This window comes from Microcaecilia unicolor, chromosome 2 (assembly GCF_901765095.1).
Source record: "Microcaecilia unicolor chromosome 2, aMicUni1.1, whole genome shotgun sequence".
Taxonomy (NCBI): Eukaryota; Metazoa; Chordata; class Amphibia; order Gymnophiona; family Siphonopidae; genus Microcaecilia; species Microcaecilia unicolor.
Window position 1 is genome coordinate 562,870,491 of NC_044032.1, and position 25,179 is coordinate 562,895,669.

Genomic DNA, 25,179 nt, shown 5'->3' on the forward strand with positions numbered 1-25,179 from the left:
TGTGATGTCATCTGCATATATGTGGGGGTGGAGGTTTTGATTGGCTAGAAGTTTGGCTAAAGGTATCATCATCAGGTTGAATAAGGTTGGCGAGAGGGGGGATCCTTGGGGAACTCCACATTCAGGTGTCCATGGGGGTGATCTATCCGCGTTCGTTGTTACTTGGTATGATCTTGTGGTCAGGAATCCTTTGAACCATTTGAGAACTGTGCCTCCTATTCCGAAGTATTCTAGTATATGTAATAGTATTTCATGATTGACCATGTCAAAGGCACTGGACATGTCGAATTGTAGGAGGAGTATGTTGTTACCAGTTGCAATTGTTTGTTTAAATGAGTTCATTGCAGATACTAAAACAGTTTCAGTGCTGTGATTTGATCGAAATCCTGATTGAGAGTCGTGCAAAATTGTTTATTTAGGTATTCAGTGAGTTGTTTCGTCACTATGCCTTCCATGAGTTTAGTTGTAAGTGGGATAGATGCTACTTGGCGGTAGTTGGTTAGGTCCATTGTGCTTTTCTTAGCATCTTTTGGTAACTGAGTAAGTAGGATGTTTTCCTGATCCGTGGGGAAGAGCCCATTCTGAAGTCTGTAGTTGACGTGGTTCGTGAGGTCTGTTTTGAAATGTTTGGGTGCGGATCTTATTAGATTATTATATATATACGTATATATATATATATATATATATATATATATATATATATATATATATACACATACACACACACACGCAGACACACACAGACACATATGGGAAGCTTTCAAAAAGCTGTCAAATTTTAAAAAACACACACATTGTTAAGTAATTAAATTACGTGTGCAAATCCAGATTATGACTGGATTCGTGCACGCATTTTCGGTTCCGCTATATAGAATTCGGGGGATAGCGCAGCACTAAAATCCACAACACAGCATCGCAAATAACAAAGCAAGCTCTGGAGCACTGACATATGCATTTTGAATATAACCCTCCCCCTCACAAATCCCTCAAAAACTCCCTCCCCCCCCAACTCCCCTTGCATCCCCTCCCCCCATCCCCTCGTAAGAGATTGCAAACTCTAGGAGGTTTAATAAAACAGTATAAACCTCACTGCATGTGGCCATTAATGAAAATTAGCATATGAGCCTTTACTGCCACCTATTTTGTAGGTGGTAAGGGCTCATATGTTAATCCTGCACTGATTAGCGTGTGACAATGCTGATTAGCGCAGAAATGCCCCCTCTCTGTCCCCAGGTATGCTCCCTTGACCAAAAAAAATATATATATTTTTTAGCATGTAGGTAGCATGTGCACATTTGAAACTTACAGTGAGACGCCTAAGCATCTCCGGAGTAGCCCCCACACTCTGGAATGCACTGCCTAAAATGCTCCGCTTAACACAAGACTATCTCTACTTCAGGAAGCAGGTGAAGGCTTGGCTCTTCAACCAGGCCTTTAATAGAAGAAGTAACTATATTGGACATGTTTATCCACTCCTATTGTAGCTGAGATAATATTTAACCATCTCTCTGACCTCATGTGCAATTTTCTTCAAATCAGTCACCTTACTTTCTAACTCTTCTGACTTTCTAACTCTTCTTACTTTCTTACTCATCTATATGTTACAACTTTGCCTTACCCTTCACTATCAATTATAATGTTCTATTTCGTACAGTGTTGACATTGCAAATAGTATACCATGCCATATTTTGTATTGTTAGTTGAATATTTTTACTGCTGTAACTGCCTGTTGCTCATGTTTGATCTATTCTTACTGTACATCGCCTTGAGTGAATTCCTTCAAAAAGGCAGTAAATAAATCCTAATAAATAAATAAAACATAAATAAGTGCACCCTGCGATAAGTTCTTTTAAGTTGTGGTAAGCACACAATAGTGTTTACGGCAACTTAGTAAAAGGCACCCTAAGTGTAAGTGTGAGAAATCAAGGCAGGAGCTAGGGGACAGAGCTGGGGTGGAACCCGGGGCCCCTCCCCAGCCAAAAAGGATTCTACTGTAGCTGTTTATTCTCTTGTCTTTAATAGATTGTTTAGAGTTTTTTTTTTTTTTTTGTTACATTTGTACCCTGTGCTTTCCCACTCATGGCAGGCTCAATGCAGCTTACATGGGGCAATGGAGAGTTAGGTGACTTGCCAGAGTCACAAGGAGCTGCCTGTGCCTAAAGTGGGAATTGAACTCAGTTTCTCAGGACCAAAGTCCACCACCCTAACCACTAGGCCACTCTTCCACAGCTTTAAATGTCACTGTTCAATCTAAATGTTAGTTTGGAGGGTCTCAGGCTGTGTTTGCTACCTTAGACAGAAAGACTAATGCAGCACTTATTAAACTTTCTGTGGCCATGACCCTATTATTGTGACCACAGAAAGCACACAACTCTTGGAGGTGCGAGCCTATGATCTCTCAGTGTATATCCCACCTAGGTTGTGACCCCAAATTTGGGTTTTCTGTCTCTATTTGTGGTTCTGATCCACAGTTTGGGAAGTCCTGAACTAACAGCTCTGTGAAACTTCAGGAAAAGAGAGTGCAGCTTGAAAACACATGGCTCTCTGCTTGTAAGCTTTCTTCCCATACAAAATCTTGGATTGTCTGCCAGTAGAGCAGTGATAATAGCTTCTTGTAAGATGTCCTTACCCAGGCAGGGCTAAGAACTGCTAATGAAATGTTAACCCTCATTAGAACCTTCTACCAACATAATGCCAGAAATCTGTAAATCTTCAGATAGAGCTGCAGGTACCAGTAAATACCCTTTTTCCTGTGCTACCAAGTGTTTACTGCTAGATAAGAAATGTCTGTTTCACATCACTGCACAGCCTGACAATGTTCTCTAGGCAACCATCCTGGATTGTTTATATTCCTTGTAAGAAAAGAAAAGTCTGTTAGGTTACTTACTCTGAATATTGTTTCCCCAGGTACAGTCTGGATATTTCGTTTAACCAAGTTGTCTTAGCCTATACAGACTGAAAACCTAAATTGCTTCAGAAACTTCGAAGGATAGATCACTTTGGTTACACTGCAAAACAAAGATAAACCCTCACTAAATAAAGAATAAGCAAACATAAACTACCAGGAAACACCAGAAGCAAGACTTTATATGCAATGAAACACCAGAGAAATAGAAACAGATGCATTTCTTTCTGAATTGTCAAAATACAAAGATACAGAGATACACATTTCTAGAAGCTGATAGATGCAGAAAGCCATGCAGTACAGTTGCAGGCTGATAGCTCAGTATGAGGCTTCCACAGTGAAATTAACAACAAATTAAACCATAGTAATGCGGTAAGCTAATGAGATGTAAATTCAAAGTGTGCAGAACTTGTATGCTAATCAGAGAAAGCCTGCTGGACACAATCACATGCTCACAAAGGTTCTGCGGTGAAGGCAGCTTCACTGTGTGCAAGTCTGGACAAAAAGAAAGTACTAGCAAGCATCTGCGCATGAACTGGAATGTCGGAAAATTAACTGGACAGCTTTGGTTAACTTTGTCAGGATATTACTCAATCCTTATCCACATGATCTAAATATATATGGCTGCCTGCCTGCCCTGTCTATTGTGTCAGTTCAATATTCCATGTGCAAAGAAGGTCAACTGAGACAACAGCTACCTACCCATTTTCCATTGTGAAGGCTTAAGGCTGGCTCTGTTTCCAGGGACACTGAGAGCCGGGACAAAATTGTGCTGGTAGGGTGCTTCTTTGGGCAGATGTGAGGCAGTGTTGGAGCACAAGAACTGCCGAAAGCCACAGAAATGCTATAGTTGTTGCTTCAAGTACTGTTTACTGATAGAAATGGAAGATGTGTCTTATATCAGTTACTATTGGGACAGGGCCCTATGGGGACCTGTTGCTCCCATAAAGGGTGAGAAGCACTGTTCTCTCTATGCTGAGAGGGAGTCCTCCATTTACAATCCTACCAGTGGGGGGTGCTGTTTCACTATTAAATTTTCAATAGTGAGGGACAGGCAAGTTCTGCAGGATTCCATGGAATCTGCCTGTCCCTAGAGATTGAAAACACAACATTGAAGCACCACCCCCTACTGGCAGCAATGCAGTTGGAGGACACCCGCTCAGCTTAGAGGGAACAGAGGTTAGAAGATTCACTGTGTCCCGCCCTCTGACATAACTTCCTATTTCCACAAGGGCGGAACACAGCAAGGGAAGGTCGGCCGACGAGGCGATTTTTCTTCTTTTACAGGCAGACACGAGGCACCGCTCCGCCGCTTCGTAGATTTTTTTAAAGGCTGGGTCATCACGGTGCCGGGTGGCAGGAGAAGAGGGTCGTCAGCACGGAGCTGGTAGGCAGGTGGGGACTGGGTTGGGGAGGGGGACTCAGATGGGTATGGGTGGCTGGAGGGAGGGGGAGCAGGGAAATGAGGATAGTTGCTGGATATGGGTGGCAGGCAGGGGGGACAGGAGGGGTTGCTGGACATGGGTGGATGGTAGGGGAGGGAAGGGGGGACAGGAGGGTCGCTGGACATGGGTGGATGGCAGGGGGGACAGGGGGGTTGCTGGACATGGGTGGATGGCAGGGGGGACAGGAGGGTCGCTGAACATGGGTGGATGGCAGGGGGAAGAGAGAATCGCTGGACATGGGTGGATGGCAGGGGGACGGGGGTTGCTGGACATGGGTGATGGTAGGGGAGGGAAGGGGGACAGGAGGGTCGCTGGACATGGGTGGTTGGCAGGAGGGACAGGGGGGGTTGCTGGACATGGGTGGATGGCAGGGGGGACAGGAGGGTCGCTGAACATGGGTGGATGGCAGGGGGAAGAGAGAATCGCTGGACATGGGTGGATGGCAGGGGGACGGGGGTTGCTGGACATGGGTGGATGGCAGGGGGGGACAGGGGGGTTGCTGGACATGGGTGGATGGCAGGGAAGGGCAGGGGGACAGGAGGGGTCGCTGAACATGGGTGGATGGCAGGGGGAAGAGAGAATCGCTGGACATGGGTGGATGGCAGGGGGGACGGGGTTGCTGGACATGGGTGGATGGCAGGGGGGACAGGGGGGTTGCTGGACATGGGTGAAGGGCAGGGGGAAGAGAGAATCTCTGGACATGGGTGGATGGCAGGGGGGACGGGGGGTTGCTGGACATGGGTGGATGGCAGTGGGGACAGGGGGGGTCACTGGACATGGGTGGATGGCAGGGGGGGACAGGGGGGGGTCGCTGGACATGGGTGGATGGCAGGGAAGAGAGAATCACTGGACATGGGTGGATGGCAGGGGGGACGGGGGGTTGCTGGACATGGGTGGAAGGCATGGGAGGGCAGGGGGACAGGAGGGTCACTGAACATGGGTGGATGGCAGGGGGAAGACAGAATCGCTGGACATGGGTAGATGGCGGGGGGACGGGGGTTGCTGGACATGGGTGGATGGCAGGGGGGACAGGGGGGTTGCTGGACATGGGTGGATGACAGGGAAGGGCAGGGGGGACAGGAGGGTTGCTGGACATGGGTGGATGGCAGGGGGGATGGGGGGTTGCTGGACATGGGTGGATGGCAGGGGGGACAGGGGGGTTGCTGGACATGGGTGGATGGCAGGGGAGGGCAAGGAGGACAGGAGGGTCGCTGGACATGGGTGGATGGCAGGAGGGACAGGGGGGTTGCTGGACATGGGTGGATGGCAGGGGGGCAGGGAGGGTTGCTGGACATGGGTGGATGGCGGGGGAAGAGAGAATCACTGGACATGGGTGGATGGCATGGGGGACGGGGGGGTCGCTGGACTTGGGTGGATGGAGGGCAGGGGAGAGGAGGGCTGCTAGACATGGGTGGATGGAGGAGAGGGAAGGGAGAGAGAAGAAATGCTGGACATGGATGGAAGCGAGGGAAGAGTGAGGAAGGAGATGAGATGAGGGACAAGGAAGAGAGGAGAAAAACTGCACATGGATGTAGAAAATAGGCAGAAGCTGGATCCACTGGACAGTCAAGTCTGTGGAAGACCCAGCTTTTACTTACAAATGTAGGGCAAGAAATGAAGAAGAAAGGAGGAAAGTAAAGAAATAAATGGAAAGGAAGCTCTGGAAACTGAGTTATGAGGATAGATATCAACAGAATCAGATACTGAGCCAGCATGATCAGAAAAACAAAGTCACCAGACAACAAAGGTAGGAAAAAATCATTTTATTTTCATTTTAGTGTCTGGAATATGTCCAATTTGAGAATGTATATCTGCTGTCTTATTTTGCACTGGGTATACTGGAGCTGTAACGGCTTACAGAAATTATTTATAATGAAAAAAAATCAAGTTATTTTTTTCTCCTATACTAGTATAATATTTTCAGTGATGTCTGTTTATATGCGCTATGGCTGGTATAAGGGGAGTGGCAAATGTGGGTGTGGCTATAATAGGGGTGGGGTCATATGTGGTGACTCCACCCACAATGAGTACCGGCACCTTTTTTTCTACAAAAAAGCACTGTGTATAACTGAAATCTGGTTACAGGAAGTGGATATTGTACTGACTGAGCAATGGTCCTGCAGGGAGGGTAAGCGTTGCTGTCATCTTTGGATCAGATTTATGGCTTAAGAAATGTGAAGTATCAAATGTAGGTTCAGATGATGTTATTATGCTACAGATTTTTGACATTTCAGTATGCACCATAGGCGTAGACTGGGGGGGCGAGGGGGGGCAATGCCCCCCCAAACGACGCGAGGCGCCACCGCGCCATTAGTTAAAAAAAAAAAAAAAAAACACATGCAGGCACGCGCTCCTCTCAGTCCGCTTGGCTTCCCTGCCCTCTCTATCTGCGTCCCGCCTTCCTCTGACGTCATTTCCTTTCGGGCGGGACGCAGACAGAGAGGGCAGGGAAGCCAAGCGGACGGAGAGGAGCGTGTCCGTCTACCCCTCTCTCTTCCTCCCTCCCTCCGGCGCAGGCAGCAGTCTTCCAGCGTTCCTGGCAGCGGTAGCGTTGTACACGCTGCCTTTGGCTCTGCCCCGAAGCCTTCTCTTCAAGTTCCTGTTCCCGCATAGGTGGGAACAGGAACTTGAAGAGAAGGCTTCTGGGGCAGACCGAAGGCAGCGTGTACATCGCTACCGCTGCCAGGAACGCTGGAAAAGCTGAAGACTGTTGCCTGCACCGGAGGGAGGGAGGGAGGAAGCGAGGGGGTAAACGGAGTCACCATCTTGGACCTCGGGGGGGGGGGGGGAGGAGAGGGAAGATGGATGGGACTGGGAGGGGTGGGAAGCAGAGGGAAGGAGCAAGAGATGGATGGGACTGGGAGGGGTGGGAAGCAGAGGGAAGGAGCAAGAAATGAATGGGACTGGGAGGGGTGGGAAGCAGAGGGAAGGAGCAGGAGATGAATGGGACTGGGAGGGGTGGGAAGCAGAGGGAAGGAGCAAAAGATGGATGGGACTGGGAGGGGTGGGAAGCAGAGGGAAGGAGCAGGAAATGAATGGGACTGGGAGGGGTGGGAAGCAGAGGGTAGGAGCAAGAGATGGATGGGACTGGGAGGGGTGGGAAGCAGAGGGAAGGAGCAGGAGATGAATGGGACTGGGAGGGGTGGGAAGCAGAGGGAAGGAGCAGGAGATGAATGGGACTGGGAGGGGTGGGAAGCAGAGGGAAGGAGCAAGAGATGGATGGGACTGGGAGGGGTGGGAAGCAGAGGGAAGGAGCAGGAGATGGATGGGACTGGGAGGGGTGGGAAGGAGCAGGAGATGAATGGGACTGGGAGGGGTGGGGAGCAGAGGGAAGGAGCAAGAGATGGATGGGACTGGGAGGGGTGGGAAGCAGAGGGAAGGAGCAGGAGATGGATGGGACTGGGAGGGGTGGGAAGGAGCAGGAGATGAATGGGACTGGGAGGGGTGGGGAGCAGAGGGAAGGAACAGGAGATGAATGGGACTGGGAGGGGTGGGAAGCAGAGGGAAGGAGCAGGAGATGGATGGGACTGGGTGGGGTGGGAAGCAGAGGGAAGGAGCAGGAGATGGATGGGACTGGGTGGGGTGGGAAGCAGAGGGAAGGAGCAGGAGATGAATGGACTGGGAGGGGTGGGAAGCAGAGGGAAGGAGCAAGAGATGGATGGGACTGCGAGGGGTGGGGAGCAGAGGGATGGACCAGGAGATGGATGGGATTGGGAGAGGTCAGGCACAGCAGAGGGAAGGAGCAGAAGATGGATGGGACGGAGGGATGGTGAACAGAGGGAAGGAACAGAAGATGGATGGAACTGGGAGGGTTGGGGAGCAGAGGGAAGGAGCAAGAGATGGATGGGACTGGGAGGGTGGGGAGCAGAGGGAAGCCTACTGTAAAGAAGACACTGCATAAAACAGAAGACACTGGGATCAAAGCGAATAGAAAAACTAAATGATCAGACAACAAAGGTAAATAAAAGTATTTTATTCATAATTTATTAATTGAAATGTGTCAGCTTTTTGAAATGTGCATCTGTGATATTTTGCCTGTAAATTTCATTTCCTTCCTCCATATTAGCATATTCATTTGCATATTTATATATGCAAATGATATGCTAATATGCTCCGCCCATTCTTTGCCCCCCCCCCCCAAATGAAACAGTCAAACTACGCCTATGGTATGCACTGTATATTGTTCCCTGGGCTTCTTAGATCTGACTGTTCATTGTTGATAGACTTCATTGTATCCTACCTGTGGATCTGGCAAGTTATGTATGACATTTTAACATTCCTTTTGACTCCTTAGTTCAGGATCAAGATCATGTATTTTTTGGATGCTTTTTCAGCTTTAGGTTTTAAGCAAATCGTTCAGTGATCAACACATTCAGCAGGACAATGTTTAAATTTAGCTTTTTTGCTTCAAGAAATGATGGGTGGGGGTGCTATGAATATGACTTGTTCCTAGAGGGTAGTCTGACCATTTTTGTGTTACTTTTCAGCTACACTTGGAGAAGACCAGGCATTCTAATAGGGCAGGTGAGGATATGAAAACTATTAGATCAAATCTTGAAGTTCAGATGTTAGGTGAGAATTATGTTTCCCTTTTGAACAATATTCTAGCTATGGATATAGAGGCTCTGTTCCTTTATGGAATGCACTCCTTAAGAACACATTAGATGCCATTGCACCTGAGAACAAGGTTCCTATTTTCTCTAATGAAGGGAGTTGTCCCTGGTTGTGGCTCTGTGACAGTTGAGAAGAGAGCTTAGACATGTACAAAGGTGTTGGAAGAAAAGCTTGACTAGTGAGGATCAAGAGTCTTACTTTTTAAAACTGGATGAGTATGAATTTGTTGTTCATTCTCTCAGGAATGAAATATTATCAGAAAAAAGATTAAGGAAGCCATTAATCGGCCTAGAGAATTATTTCAGTCAATTCAATTTTTAACAGATGCTGTGAAATTTGTACTTAAGTTAGACTTCCTTACAGGTACTGATTTTAGTACCTACTTTATTAAGAAGGTTAATGATCTGGTTCAAAAGTTCAGTACTTGAGTAGATAATATGGGGTTATGTAAGTTGCTTAACTTGACTTGAAGTTCCTTTGACATCGTGGGAGAAAACAAAGTCAACAGTAAATTGAATTTGTTTAAACCATATGTGCTCAGTATTTGTGCTTAGCTTTTAATGCAGATAGAACCAATCCTTGTAGCTATTGTTAATTCTTCACTTACATCAGGGATTATGCTGAGCTTGTTAAAATGTGCTACAATCAGGCCTCAAGCAAAGAATGCCAACATAACAACGTAATAACATAAGCATTGCCATACTGGAACAGACTGAAGGTCCAGTATCCTGTTTCCAACAGTGGTCAATCCAGGTCACAAGTACCTGGCAAGATCCCAGGACAGTAAAATAGATTTTCATGCTGCTTATCCTAGAAATAAACAGTGGATTTTCTCAAGCCCATCTTAATAATGGCTATGGACTTTTCTTTTAGAAAAGTATCCAAACCTTTGTGAAACTCTGCTAAGCTAACTGCTTTTACCACATTCTCTGACAACAAATTCTAGGGTAAGGGAAAGGGAATTGATATATATATTGAGCCCACATAAGATGGGAAAATGTGGGATACAAGTGAACCAAATATACAGCCTTTCTGAGGTTTTTGCAACTACATTCAAAGCAGTTTACCTATATTCAGGTACTTATTTTGCACCAAGGGCAATGGAGGTTTATGTGATTTGCCCAGAGTCACAAGGAGCTGCAGTGGGAATTGAACTCAGCTCCCCAGGATCAAAGAACACTGCACTAACCACTAGGCTACTCCTCCACTCTGCATAACTTAGCAAATTGTCAGCCTGTGTCATTATTACCAGTTTTGGTAAAAGTTATTGAAAAGGTGGGTGTGATGGAATGGGTGGTACATGGCTGGGTTCCCATAGGATCACTCCCTCACCTAGACTGAGAGTGAGCCACCTTAGGGTAGATGGAGTTATACCTGCTGAGTCAGAGGAGATGGGTTCAGGCAGGGAGGTGGTTAAATGCCCTGAGGTAGAACAGATTAGAGAGACCCTGAGGCAAGAGGTGTACAAGGGAGTAGTGAGAGAGACCTGAGTCAAGAAGCCTCTAGGGAGCAGTGCTGAGTGAGGACCTCCAAGCAATGATACAGAGAAAGAGAGAAGGCTACAGTCCAGAAGGAAGAGGAGTAACCTGAACCTAAGATTTTTCCCTGGGGTGGGAAACTGTAATTAGTCAAATCAGTCTCAAGGAACTGATGTGGACAGAAGACTGCCAAGGTAGGAGATAACCTTGCAGAATATTCCTAAAGTATATGAATTTGGTTTGTGTCCAGAAGGGACTTGAGACAGCATTAACTGCCAGTGTGTGGGCCTGGCCAGAAACCAACCCCATGAAGAGTATTGACTAGGACTATATTATGAGAGAGAGACTCTTCTTAAAAGGACTAAGCTTGTAAAGTAAAAGAGCTGAGTACAGCCTTTTTGGTATACATAAATAAAGTACTTTTGACTTTTACCTGCAATGTGTGTGTGCACCAGATACATTTTCATGACATCCTGCAGCCAGCTATTAGCAGTGCTGCCTCAGAGGTACTATGATAGTTGTGTCAGTTTTTGGAAAAAGGCAGACATTTTAGGTCCATGTCAATATGGATTTTGCCTAGCGTATAGGTTTCAACATTAGATATTTTCAGATGAAGAACAGATCAAAATTATTGCTATGTCCTGGTGTTTCATGAGTTATCAGCTGCCTTTGACATGCTAAACTGTTACAAAGACTAGAGACTTTTGGAATGGTTCTTGAATGGTTCAGCTCCCATCTATCTGCCCGATATAAGGAAGTATGATGAGGTAGTGAGGTAACCCATCTATTAGAAGTTTGACTGGGGTTCCAAAGGGATCTGCCCTATTGGCTGCATTATTTCACATTTATTTGATTCCATTTTGTTAGAATTGGAATATATAGATCAGTACCTGTGTTTTACGCTGTTTCACATATGTAACATGCATTTATGACTAAAACAGCATTACAGAATCACTGTGGAGGAAGCCACAAAAAATAATAACATTAAATAAACTCCAATTTAAAAAATGGAAATGAAATGAATGCTAACAATACAGAAATTTCACATTTGAAACAAGGTATTCCAGACTTTTGCACACAACTGTATCATCTCCACAGTATAATTTTACAAAAGGGAACTTTAAAATAATGCAGGAATGTAAGACCTTTGAAGTCAAAATGATTAAATATTTTGACACCCACCAGATAGGACTTAACAAAGATCTAGGTTTTCTAGCCCATTATAAACCATAAAATTATACTGCTTTGTCACTGTCTCCATGCATATCTCCCTGTCCCTCATCCACCCGACTCTTCCTGTCTCTCACCTATCCACCCCCATCTTGTTAGACTGTCACTGAAATGCTTTGATGTTTCACTTATATATACTGCCATCTACCAACATTTGCTTATTTCCGATCTGACGAAGAAGGGCAACCTTCGAATGCTAATCAAAAAATGTATTAAGTTATGTCCAATAAAAAATATATCATCTTATTTTCTTTTCCATGTTTTATTTTGCTTCTGTTGATTATCTTTAAAAGTTGACTAAGATGGCTACCACACCTCTCTACTACAAAATAAAAAGAAACTTAACTACATAAAATTGTGAGAAAAAAGACCTCATACTTGCCTGATACTTACAAGCACTAGCAAAAAATGCTTTGGCTGGAATGGCACCATGGCAATCCTTGGCCAAAAAACTTTGAAAAATAAATGTCTTTTATATTGAATATTGAATACAGGGGTCCTTCTACTAAAGTACATTTAAGGGGTCCTTTTACTAAGCTGCAGTAAAAGGTGGCCTGCGCTAGCGTCAGCACGTGTTTTTGACACGAGCTGAGGCCCCCTTTTACCGCAGTGGGTAAAAGACTGTCTCTTTTTTTGAAAAGAAATGTCCACATAGTAAATGAACCACTTACCACACAGCCATTTTTTTTTTGGGGGGGGGGAGCACTTAATGCCACCCATTTGAGGTGGTAACAGGGCAGCGGGTAAGCACCAGCACTACAAGTATAGAAAATATTTTTGTAGCGACAGAAATGGCACTTGCTGGGGGTGGGAATTACCACCAGGCTCCTGCGGTAGTTCCGGATTGGCTTGCTGCGTGCCAACCCTTTAGTAAAAGGGCCCCTAAGTTTTGAGCTTAACACATTATAATGCAAGATTGGAACGTGTGGCGGCATTAACTGCACATTAAGGACTGGATTCAATAAATAACACCCAAATTTGGGCGCCGAAAATAATCAATACAGAGCACTGTTCTATAAAGAGTGCTCCAAGATGAGTGCTCTTTATAGAATAACGCTTAGAGCCCATTCCTGCACCTGAATTTGGGCACTGGTATTTACGCCAGCTGAAACTTGGTGTAAATACTGGTGCCTAACTCTTAGAATTTAGGTGCAGGAATGGTAATATTCTATAATCCTGCATGCAAATTTTTAGAATGCCCACTGGCGACACCCCTTTTGAGTTGCGCACCAGGGAATTTAGGGTTATAAAGTAGCATGCAGGAAGATACATGCACAAAATTTAATTAATGCAATAATTAGCAGCACTGATTGATTGTTGACATCAATTTATTGCTAGTTAATAGCTGGCTAGCTGATTAATTTTCGCACGCATCTTCAATCCACATGAAAACATTTTTTTTTTGCCATATATAGAAACCATGGGTAAATGCTTAATACACTTTAGTAAAAGGGCCACTTAGTGAGTAGTCAAGTGTAGCAGGATGCTGAATTCATCAGAAAGGAGTGTTGTCTGAATCCTAGCGCTTTAGAAATGTTAAGTAGTAGTAAGTAGTAGTAGTAGTAATACACCTATAAAATAAAGCCCTCTGATTGACCTCACATATAGGCAGGCAAACTGGGATCCTTTAGGTGAATTTTCTAACTTCCTAACTTTCCAGCAAGTGATAGAAGATGCAGAAAATGTATAGAGTAAAGGAATTGACTAGTTAAATCAGTGAGAGGATCTGGTGGCAGTAGAAATTCTCCTCTGAATATAAAACAGAGACTCCTCCGTATAACAGTGTATTATAAGTACATAAGTATTGTCACACTGGAACAGACCAAAGGTCCATCAAGCCCAGCATCCTGTTTCCAACAGTGGCCAATCTGGGTCACAAATACCTGGCAAGATCCCAAAAAAAGTACAAAACATTTTATACTGCTTATCCCAGAAATAAGCAGTGGATTTTCCTCAAGTCAATTTAATAATGGTCTATGGACTTTTCCTTTAAGAAGCCGTCCAAACCTGAGCATCGGCCTGTCAGTGCAAAAAGGAGAGATGTCAGATGCACTATCTGGATACTAGAGGGATTGGGGACCTCTCTATATCTAGAACATAAGAATATAAGAATAGCCATACTGGGTCAGACCAATGGTCCATCTAGCCCAGTATCCTGCTTCCAGCAATGGCCAATCCAGGTCACAAGTACGTGGTAGAAACCCAATTAGTAGCACCATTCCATGCTACCAGTCCTAGGGCAAAAGTTGTCTTCCCCCATTTCTATCTCAATAACAGACTATGGACTTTTCCTCCAGAAACTTGTCTAAACCTTTTTTAAACCCAGATACACTAACCGCTGTTATCACATCCTCCGGCAACAAGTTCCAGAGCTTAATTAATCTTTGAGTGAAAACATATTTCCTCCTATTTGTTTTAAAAGTATTTCTATGCAATTTCATTGAGTGTCCTCTGGTCTTTCTAGTTATTGAATGAGTAAAAACAATCGATTCACCTCCACCCATTCCACATCACTCACAATTTTGTAGACCTCATCATATCCCCCCTCAGCCATCTCTTTTCCAAGCTGAAGAGCCCTAACCTCTTTAGCCTTTCCTCATATGGGAGCAGTTCCATCCCCTCTATTATTTTGGTCACTGTTCTTTGAACCTTTTCTAATTCTGCTATTTCTTTTTTGAGATTATGGTGACCAGAATTGAACACAATACTCAAGGTGAGGTTGCACCATGGAGCGATACAGAGATATTATAATATTTTTGGTCTTATTTTGCATTCCTCTTCTAATTCCTAGCATCCTGTTTGCTTTTTGGGCCACTGCCGCACACTGGGCAGATGTTTTCAGCTTATTGTCTACAATGACACCTAGGTCTTTTTCTTAAGTGTTGACTCCTAAAGTGGACTTTAGAATCGGATAACTATGATTCGGATTATCCTTCCCAATGTGCATTACTTTGCATTTGTCTATGTTAAATTTCATTGTCATTTGGATGCCCAGTCTTCCTACAATACTAAGACTAGGGGGCATGTGATGAAGCTACAAAGTAGTAAATTTAATATATTAGGAGAAAATGTTTCTTCACTCAATGTGTGATTCAACTCTGGAATTCGTTGCCAGAGAATGTGGTAAAGGCAGTTAATTAGTGGAGCTTAAAAAGGGTCTGGACGGCTTCCTAAAGGAAAAGTCCATAGACCATTACTAAATTGACTTGGGGAAAATCCACTGCTTATTTCTGGGATAAGCAGCATAAAATGTATTGAGCTTTTTAGGGATCTTGCCAGGTATTTGTGACCTGGATTGGCCACTGTTGGAAACAGGATGCTGGGCTTGATGGACCATTGGTCTATTCCAGTGTGACAATACTTATGTACTTTTGTAAATAGATTGATTGAGATTAGCATACATACCCAACTGGGCATTTAAAAGTCTGTCTTTTAATGATGCCGCATGTTCAGAAATCATAGCCACAAGTATAGACGGTTATTCAAACATTATCACATTGCAAAATTAAACAACAACTTCTATACAGTACATCCAAAACTTAGGACCCTGTTTACTAAGGTGCGCTAGCGTTTTTGGCATGCGCTAAAAATTAGTGTGCACTAACGCTAGAGGCACCCATAGGAATATATGTGTGTCTCTAGCATTAGTGTGCACTAAAAATGCTAGTGTGCTTACAGCTTGGCTTAGTAAACAGGGCCCTTAATTTTTATTTTCTCATTTCCATCTTCCAAAATTCCAGACTGCAAATGTACAAATCAGCAGGACCCAAATCAGTCCAAAACAGTTTAAACCTAATTGTTTCATCACCCGTAGAATTCACTTTGGGGTTTAAAAAGCATGTAAGGACCGGATAAATGAATTAAAACAAAGTTTAATTCAAATGCCCTTAATATGTAATACTTTGTAGCAATAATGAAACAGTGATGGGATATTCCCATAGCTAGCAGCCTGAGCCAACAGATTTATGTTCCATGGAACATAATTAACTTTGTATGTACTTGGCAGCTAACAGTGTGATGAACTGGACAATGCTGGCACATTTAGACTGACTAGACTTCTAATGATGGTAGCTTTTCCATCCCTATTCAATATCTGTCTTTTAAACAATAAAAACATATCAAATGCATTTTTATAGTATACCAATCCACAAAACAAAAGGAGCATGTTCCTACATGCCCTCTTTTTCTTTTGATATAGACACAAGAAAAAAAAAAAAGATTTTAAATGCTTCGAGGTTTCAACCTAATTCTTGTTTGATGTGGGGTATAAATGTCATAAATAAGTAGATAGATAAATAAATAGCTAGAAACTGTAAATATTTAGCACCTGGTTCTCATAACCGATATCTGTTTTAGTGGTCCTTTATCAGGAGAAAAACAAATCTCTGCACGAATATAACACGTGACAGGGTGATCCTATAACCAGCCCTTCGAAAGACACACTGATTACGATTTATAAGAAATTACTACTCTACTTATGAAAAGTTATTCCGTTATTATATTTTCTCTGCTTACATTCGTATATAAGTGAGATTAAGTAAAAATGCTACCAACAATGAAGAACAACAATGTGGATGCAGCAGCTCATAGGTTTGTTTGCTTTGTTTTGAGTGTACAGGGATGACGCTCGTGCGAAATAGAGGCTACCCTAATTGGCTTCAACTTGTTAACGTCATTCCGACTAATCTCCTTGGTAAGGGTACTCCATTGCCCATGCTGCATGCGTCTCCTAGTTCGCTACCATTGGCCAGTGAGAGAGGAGGATGCCTTCAGCGCAGGTGCCGCGGGTACCGCAACGACAGACATGCCCAGGTCTTCGAATATGTACATGTCTGGTGGATATTGGTTGCTTATCCTGCTCCTATGTCTGCATTCCGGCGGAGGACAGAAGAAGAAAGAGGTAGAGTGAGGCAGCTTCGTAGCGTTTGGCAAGAAATCGGAGCCGTTCTGATGCGTTGCCCTGACAAAGCTTGGGGATGCTCGGAGGTATCCGGAGAATGCTCGGGCTCCGGGTATTCTAATTAAGTACAGGCCTTGCATGTGTTAGAATGAAAATGTTAGGACAGATTTCATCCCCCTTCTAGCCTTTGCTGTGTTTATTTGTTTACAGCATTTGTAATGGCAAAATATGGAATTTAATTTCTTTTCCAAAATAATATTTCTCTACTGAATTTAAATTTGAAACGCTTTAGATAGAAGTTATTTGTTATTTTTCATTTCATATACTATGAAATATACTTCCATTAGTAAAGTTTAAATTTAAAGATAATATATGTTCGCCACAGTTCATGAGGTATGTGTAGTCATTCTTTGGAAGTAGTTTGAATTTTTTTTTTGTTTGTTTGTTTGTTTAAGATAAGAACTTGTTGCATGCAATCATTACTCAATAGGCTGCATGTTTTGAAATTTATGAAAAGTGTTCTTTATTATTCTATACATTTTGATGTTTTTCTTTTGATGAGCCCATAATTCTTGGGGGGGGGGGGGGGGGGGCTATTTCACTGTCACATTTTTAATAGTGAGGGGCAGGCAAGTTCTGCAGGACTCCAGGGAACCTTTCCAGCCCCTAGAGATTGAAAACACAATGTTGAAGCACCATCCCCTACTGGTAGCAATGCTGTTGGAGGACACTTGCTCAACTTACAGGGAACAGTGGCAGAGAGTGGGCATTCTTGCGCTGGCCAGTTAGTGTATCTACACTACCACGAGCTAACTGATTAGCACACAGGTAACAAAATAGGAGGCAGTAAATGGTCCAGCGTTAATTTTTAAAAATGGCCATGCAGTAATGGCAACATTTAGTGCATGGCTATTAATGCAAACAAATAGAAAATAGGCCATTTTATGGGTACGGTAAAAATGGCCTTAGCGAGTGGGAAAGACCTACGTAAGGGCCCTCTAAGGCCATTTATTACCGCACCTTTGTAAAACTTCCTAAATTCTTTATTAATTTGAAATAAAATCATCATTTAGAAATGAGTAGTATGCAAACAGTACTGCTTATTTAAGGAGAATAATTGTCAAGCTGCTTTGTGGCTATAATTAGGGCTTAATTTGTTCCAGAATGGAGCAGAACACCATTTCGGCACTTTAGGCTCGAAGTGATGTCATCAATTGCTGACTCTTATGTCCCCCGCGGTCTGGCTTCTCTCCCTTCTGTCCCCTGTCCAGCTGTTGATGGCATCTACCTTTGTCTCTCACACCCTCCCCCATGTACCTTTTCAGAGCTGTATTTTCTTCTACTGGTCGTCAGCAGCAAGCAACGATTAACATGCTGCTGCTTATGCCAACCGCAGAGACTTCTCACTGATGCAGCTTCTTGGGGAGTGTCGGCGAGATGGCTCTGAGGTTGGCTTGAGCAGCAGCGTGTGAATCGCTGCTCACTGCCGGCGACCAGGAGAAGAAAAGATAGCTTTGAAAAGGTACTTGGGGGGGGGGGAGGGGAGAGAGACAAGGAACGATGCCATTGCCAGTTGGACAAGAGACAGAAGAGCGAGAGATCATATATCATTGGGAGATGGAGGAGAGAAGGTGAAATGCTGGACTAATGGCGAATGGGTGGGGGAGGAAGGAGGAGAAATATTGGAGCAATGGTGGTGGAGGGGAGGAAGAAAAATATTGGAGCAGTGGTGGTGGAGTGAAGGAGGAGAAATATTGGATTGATGGTGGGAGGAGGAGAAATGCTATATAGGGAGGCGAGGGCAAAATAGGGACAAGGGGAGGGAAGAGACAGTGGGACTGTAGATATGAAGTGGTAAAGAGTGGGGAGATGCTGACTATTAAGGGAAAGGAGAAGAATGGGAGATAGAGAATGAAATGTTGACTTGGGAAGAGGGAATGAAGTGGAGAAAGAGGGAAGGAGAGAGAAAGGGAGAAGCTGCACTATTGATAGGGAATAGTGCTGTCCAATTAGCAATTTGAATTGATTCACCGTTTTTAGCGAATCAATTCAGATCAATTTTTAATTGGATAATTCGATTCCCCCTGTGTACCTTTTAAAACTGTTCTTCTTCGCTGGCAGCGAGCATGAGTAGCCAGCGACACTGTTCGCACTGGCTGCAAGCTTTCCCACAACTTCCTGTTTCTGCAGAGGCACAAATATACCACAGGGAAGGCTGTGGGGCCTGTGGTAGCAGTGAACTTGTTGGTTGCTCCTGTTCGCAGGTACAGAACTGTATTCATGCTCAGCAGTATGATGTATGCCAGGCTTTCTGATAAAGACTGGGACTCCAGAATCCCTTCTGTATAATTTTGTGCACAGAGCTTTCCAAAATATGACCATTAGTGTGAATTCTTGTTGAACTGGAGCCTTTTCCAGTAACACTGCTGCAGCTGAATAGGAATTATGAGTGTAAAGTCAGCACAGATTAGGTGGGCCGATGGGTTTTTCTCTGACCTCTTTTACTGTGTTACCCAGTAATGAAAAGGAGGCCTGTTAGAATTTATAATTGTACCTCTTATTTAGGTCCATACCATAACTTTCATCATATAGAGCTGCATCTAATCCCAGTACCATGATTTTCTGTCATTTGTGGCATATTAACTTCCTGGGACAACACTGGGTCCAGAATATCCGTACAGAGTTTCCAAGTTACCTGGTTCCAGGTGGGAGATTTTTGGGCCAGCCCTGGATTTCTGCTAACCTAATCATGGTGCATTATAGGACTTGCAGCACATTTCAGTGGTAGAATCAGGGACTACAAATCCCACATTGCTTTGGCATATATTCTTAAAACTAGAACTGGCCAAAAAGTCTCCCTCCCGGAACTGGTTAGCTTGGCATTTCTGGTAGGACTTGCCTGGTTCTGTATCAGGATATATCCAATGCTGGCTTGATGAATAGGAGGTGGAGGAGTAGCTTTGTTTCCTTAGCGTATGCATCAGATGAATCCAAGAACTGGTGGGTTGTGTCCATCTACCAGCAGGTGGAGATAGAGATTACAAAGCTGAAGGCAGTGATACAAGATGGTCAGCTCCTCCTTCACTTCAGTATATGTCTCATCACCAAGCAGAATCAGACAAGAAACCAGGAAGACTTCTTCACCAACCAAACACCACAGAAACTCGTCAGTCTGACTTAGAGAAACCACAACTGCGATGGACTCCTCTTCAGTGTTCTCTCTCTTCTGTTCTTTGTTTTTTGGGGTTTTTTTGGTTTTGTGTTGTTTTTTGAAACTGAAGACCAGGACAAGAACAGACAGGCAAAACAATCGAGGCTGACAGAGGGCGGAATCCTGGATTCATCTGCTGCTACTAAAGGAAAGAAAATTATCAGCAGGTAAGGCATAATTTTACCTTCCTTAGCATATGCAGCAGATGAATCCAAGAACTGGTGGGATATACCAAAGCAATCCCTAATTAGGGTGGGAAGTTGCTGCTCGCCAACACAGAACCGCCACTGCAAAGGCAGCATCAGAATAGCGAAAGCACACCCGTTCCGCCCAAGAGGTAGACAGCAATCTTGTGAAATGAGCCTGCAACGCCATCGGCGGGATGCAACCTTCCAAAAAATCCACGGAAACAAAGTATCTACAATCCAAAGAGAAAAAGTTGGATCAGACGCCACCGTCCCACAGCAAAAACCAGCGACATCTGCGAATGCCGGAGGAGAACCCTCAGAATATTCAGAAGACGAAGCGCCGGGTACTCAGTGTGAAAATCCCTTTCCCAAAAGGAGGAAAGAAAGAGAGGCTGAAAAGAAAGAAAAGCCAAACCACACCCAGAAAGAAACAAACCTTTTCCGGAGACGGGAAGGCGGTAGAACTAGAGGACAGAACTGAGGGTAAAGATGGGCAGACTCAGGAAAAATGTCAGGAAGTATTTTTCACGGAGAGAGTGGTGGATACTTGGAATGCCCTCCCGTGTGATGTGGTGGAGATGAAAATGGTAACATAGTAACATAGTAGATGACGGAAGAGAAAGACCTGCACGGTCCATCCAGTCTGTCCAACAAGACAACTCATGTGTGCTACTTTTTGTGTATACATTACTTGGATTTGTACCTATGCTCTTCAGGGCACAGACCGTATAAGTCTGCCCAGCACTATCCTCGCCTCCCACCACTGGCTCTGGCACAGACCGTATAAGTCTGCCCAGTTTTGTAAGGTCCTCGTGTAATTTTTCACAATCCTCCGATTTGACAACTTTGAATAAATTTGTGTCATCAGCAAATTTAATTACCTCACTAGTTACCCTTCTCCATGAGCATTTAACCCTACTCTCTGTTTTCTATCTTTTAACCAGTTTTTAATCCACAATAGAACACTACCTCCTATCCCATGACTCTAATTTCCTCTGGAGTCTTTCATGAGGTACTTTGTCAAACGCCTTCTGAAAATCCAGATACACAATATCAACTGGCTTACCTTTATCCACATGTTGGTAAACCCCTTCAAAGAAATGTAGTAGATTGGTGAGGCAAGATTTCCCTTCACTAAATCCATGTTGACTTTGTCTCATTAATCCATGCTTTTGAATATGCTCTGTAATTTTGTTCTTAATAATAGTCTCTACCATTTTGCCCAGCACCGGCGTCAGACTCACCGGTCTATAATTTCCTGGATCTCCTCTGGAACCTTTTTAAAAAATTGGCTTTACATTGGCCACTCTCCAATCTGCCAGTACCACGCACAATTTTAAGGATAAATTACATATTATTAACAATAGCGCCGCAAGCTCAATTTTCAGTTCTATCAGTACTCTGGGATGAATACCATCCGGTCCCGGAGATTTGCTACTCTTCAACTGCCCCATTACGTCCTCCAGGTTTACAGAGAATTCATTAAGTTTCATTATTAGACGAACTTTCCTTCCTGTAACCTAATCCACTCTGTATCCTCTACCTAAACTATGTATTTCTCTTCTCCGGAACTGGTATTTACCGTTTATGGAACTATGTAAGCCACATTGAGCCTGCAAATAGGTGGGAAAATGTGGGATACAAATGTTATAAATAAATAAAAATAAATAAAAAATAATATGATTACCAGATGTGCCAAAGGTTCTTGTATCTTTATCCTCATTTTATAAGATTTGCAAGGGGAAGGGAGTCTTTAGCTTAATGATTCACTGAGGCTTGATGCTCAAAACTCCAACACTGCTCCGAATAGTGCGATAAAAATACAGCCGAACTGCGCAAAACAGCAACGCACTAAAGCTCAATGCTAATGAGTTGCAAATATAGGCACACTCATAATGTTGAGCATTAGGGAGTTCAGCAGGACTGTGCTTGGAATATGTGCAGAAAAGTTCTGTGTTAACTTCGGCTCCTGTGCACATAAACCTGGTAAAATCCAAACCTGAAGCATACATTAGCATCTGTTTTCTGGGCCTAAATATGAGCTTTTATTTTATGGTAACAATTCAAAAATGCGTGGGATATACACAAAGGAATCCTGTTCAGAAGAAATGGATCCAGAGAAGCTTAGCGGATATTGGGTGGCAACACAGATAATTGGGAAGCAAAACTAGTGCTGTAAAGACTTCTACAGTGTGTGCCCTGAAAATAGCAAGGACAAATCAAGGTCAAGTATACATATAAAGTAGCACATACAATGAGTTTATCTTGATGGGCAGGCTGGATAGACTGTACGGGTCTTTATCTTCCGTCATTTACTATGTTATATATGTTATATGATACCCAGCCGTGATAGCTTGAAAAATCATTGACAATTTTTGATAGTCTGTTTTGAGGCTGTTCTTTGATTTTACATTGTTGACAAATTATGGTTTTAGAATTGTGCAGATTACTGATTGGCAATGTGTGAAATTTGCATATGGGATTTTAGTTGGGAATGTATTTTTAGATGATGATATATAAACAGATGTGAGTGGACGTAACAAAGTAATTGGTCACTAGAACTTTGAAGTATGTGACTTTATGTGAGTCGAGGAGAAAACAGGCCTTTGGTTAGCATTGTGCAGAGGCATTATCATAGCCATTGAGGTTTAACCGAGGCGTTGTAATTGCTAGTTGAAAACTTTTCCCAATACCCAGCCGTGATGGCTGAAAAATAGCAATCATTGGCAATTTTGATAGGCTGTTCATTGATTTTATATTGTTGACAAATGATGCTTTTAGAATTGTGTTGATTACTGATTGGAAATGTGAGAATTTTGCATATTTGACTACTAAATGCAGAATGGAGAAATTAGATCTTACCAGCTAATTTGCTTTCCTTTAGTCCCTCCAGACTGGCCCAGCCCAGGAATTGACTGATATGTTATGCACTCCTTCCAGCAGGTGGAAACTGAGAACTCTGACTCTAGAGAGCCAATAAGAGCCCTGGCCAACTAGCCCTAGATTCAGTATATAAGTAACAAAGAAGGAAAAGATGAAATAAAGAACCCCCTTCTGTGCCACCGGGTATCTGAGCAGCCACCCAATGAGGATCATAATGTGCAGGCAGAGACACAGGCACAACTGTGCTGCACAATCACTGAGTCATTTGGCAAATAACGCCTTTTTTTTCCACAATAAATCAACACACAAAGCAGCTCCATCCTTAAACCAAAAAACGGAACCAACACGAAACATGACAACCAGCAAAGTCTTCAATACTATCAACAATGAAAACGGGCAGGACCTGGGCCGGTACGGAGGACTAAAGGAAAGCAAATTAGCAAGTAAGATCTAATTTCTTCTTCCTTACCGTCCCTCTGGACTGGCCCAGTAACTGATTGATGGGAAGTAACAAAGCAGTGCTCTTAAGGGAGGGACCCCAGCAATCCTGACATGAGAACCCTCGCACCAAAAATTGCATTCTGAGGACACTGGACGTCCAGCCTGTAATATTTTGAGAAAGAATGCAAGGAAGACCAAGTCAGTGCCTTACAAATGTCTGAAGGCAGAACCAATGAGAATCCCGCCCAATAGGCCACCTGCCCCCAAGCAGAGTGGGCCTTGACCCCATCCGGAACCTGTTTGCCAGAGAGAAGGTAAGCGGGCACTATCATCTCCTTAAGCCATCTTGAGATGGATGGTTTAGAAGCTGCTAACCCCTTATGGAAGTCTCCAATGAGCAGTAACAGATGATCTGAATGTCTGAATTCCTCCATAACCTTCAGATAGTGCTTAAGAACTTCCCTGACATCAAGAGTCAGCAAACCTGCACTGGTCTTCAGAACCAGAGGAAGAACCTAAGAAAGGCAAAACTACTGACTGAGAGACATGGAAACGCGAGATGACCTTAGGAAGAAAAGAAGGAACTGGACGCAACACCATATGCTCTTTAGAGAACTCCAAAAACGGTGACTTACAGGAAAAGGCTTGCAACTCTGACATTCGTCTAGCCGAGAAAATGGCTACCAAAAACACAGTTTTGAGCATCAAATCTTTAAGAGAACTAAAAGATAAAGGCTCAAAGGGCGACCTAGTAAGGACTGACAGAACCATATTAAGATCTCAAGCTGGAAAGATAGCCCTAAAAGGAGGATGAAGAAGACCTACTACCTTTAAAAAACAAGAAACATCTGGATGGTTAGCTAAGACTTGCCCTGAACGTGTCTGCGAAAGCAAGACAAAACTGCAATTTGCATTTTAAGCGAAGCAAGAGCCAAACCCTTATCAAAGCCATGTTTCAAAAACTCCAGAAGCTCTGGAACGGAGGCTCGTAAAGGAGAAATGTTCCGATCAGTGCACCATGACTCAAAAGTTCTCGCAAGTCCTAACATAATTCAGAGCTGTCGAATGGCGATGAGAATGAAGCATGGTGGAAATGACCTTAGAAGAGTAACCCCTCTGTGTCAACCATGCCTGCTCAAGAGCCAGGCCGTAAGACAAAATCGAGCCGGGTCTGGATGAAGAATCGGCCCTTGAAAGAGTAGGCTGGGATTCTCCGGAAGCCTAAGGGGAAGGGCAGTTTGAAGACGCACGGGGTCCGTGTACCACGGTCTGTGAGGCCAGTCTGGCGCTACCAGGATCACTAGACCTCTGTGCGCCTCGATGCACTGGATAAGCCTTCCCAGAAGATGCCACGGAGGAAACATAAAGAAGTTCCGAAGGCCATGGCTGAAGAAGAGCATCAACCCCTTCCATTCTTGGAGCCTTTTTTTGAGTGCTATTGTGGAGCAGTAAACTGCATTCAGGATTTTGGTGTTCTCTATCCCCTGAAGAAGCCCTATTGTGAAATGGGTCCGTCGGGTTTGGATGCCTACCTGGGATGTTGCATGCAGTCAAGCTCAATCAGGTAAGTTGCATTTACAATACTATCTTTACAGCAATGTGGTGGTGAATATTTATTTTTCAATTTAACGTTATTTTTGCACACTGAAGCATATAAGAAAAACAAGATAAATTTCAAGCACTACTAGAATACGGAGAAGCTGGATCGGGGTTTTTTTAGACCAGTGATTAAAGAATAAGAACTGTGACTGTTAAGTTTGAATTTTCCAGCTTTGTTGCTGGGGGCCACAACTTTCTGAGATCTTTTCCCCCGTTTTTAAATTTTTCGTATGTTGAATCCATACAGCAATTAGACTCGCTTTAGTTGATTTTTTGTGACTTACA

The 25,179-nt window shown here is 43.7% G+C and overlaps 1 protein-coding gene and 1 non-coding gene across 2 annotated transcripts in view; both read left to right on the top strand.

Moving 5' to 3' along the window:
* Positions 1-16,436: 16,436 nt before the first annotated feature.
* TUSC3 (tumor suppressor candidate 3) overlaps positions 16,437-25,179 on the top strand; it is a 180,313-nt gene continuing 171,570 nt past the window's right edge. The window contains exon 1 of the mRNA XM_030191432.1: positions 16,437-16,572. Coding sequence (XP_030047292.1) covers positions 16,477-16,572 — 96 coding nt within the window. The 5' untranslated portion in view covers positions 16,437-16,476. The remainder of the gene's footprint in view (positions 16,573-25,179) is intronic.
* On the top strand, positions 22,584-22,722 carry LOC115463894. Its single transcript, XR_003941158.1, has one exon. It is a non-coding gene; the product is annotated as a U4 spliceosomal RNA (small nuclear RNA).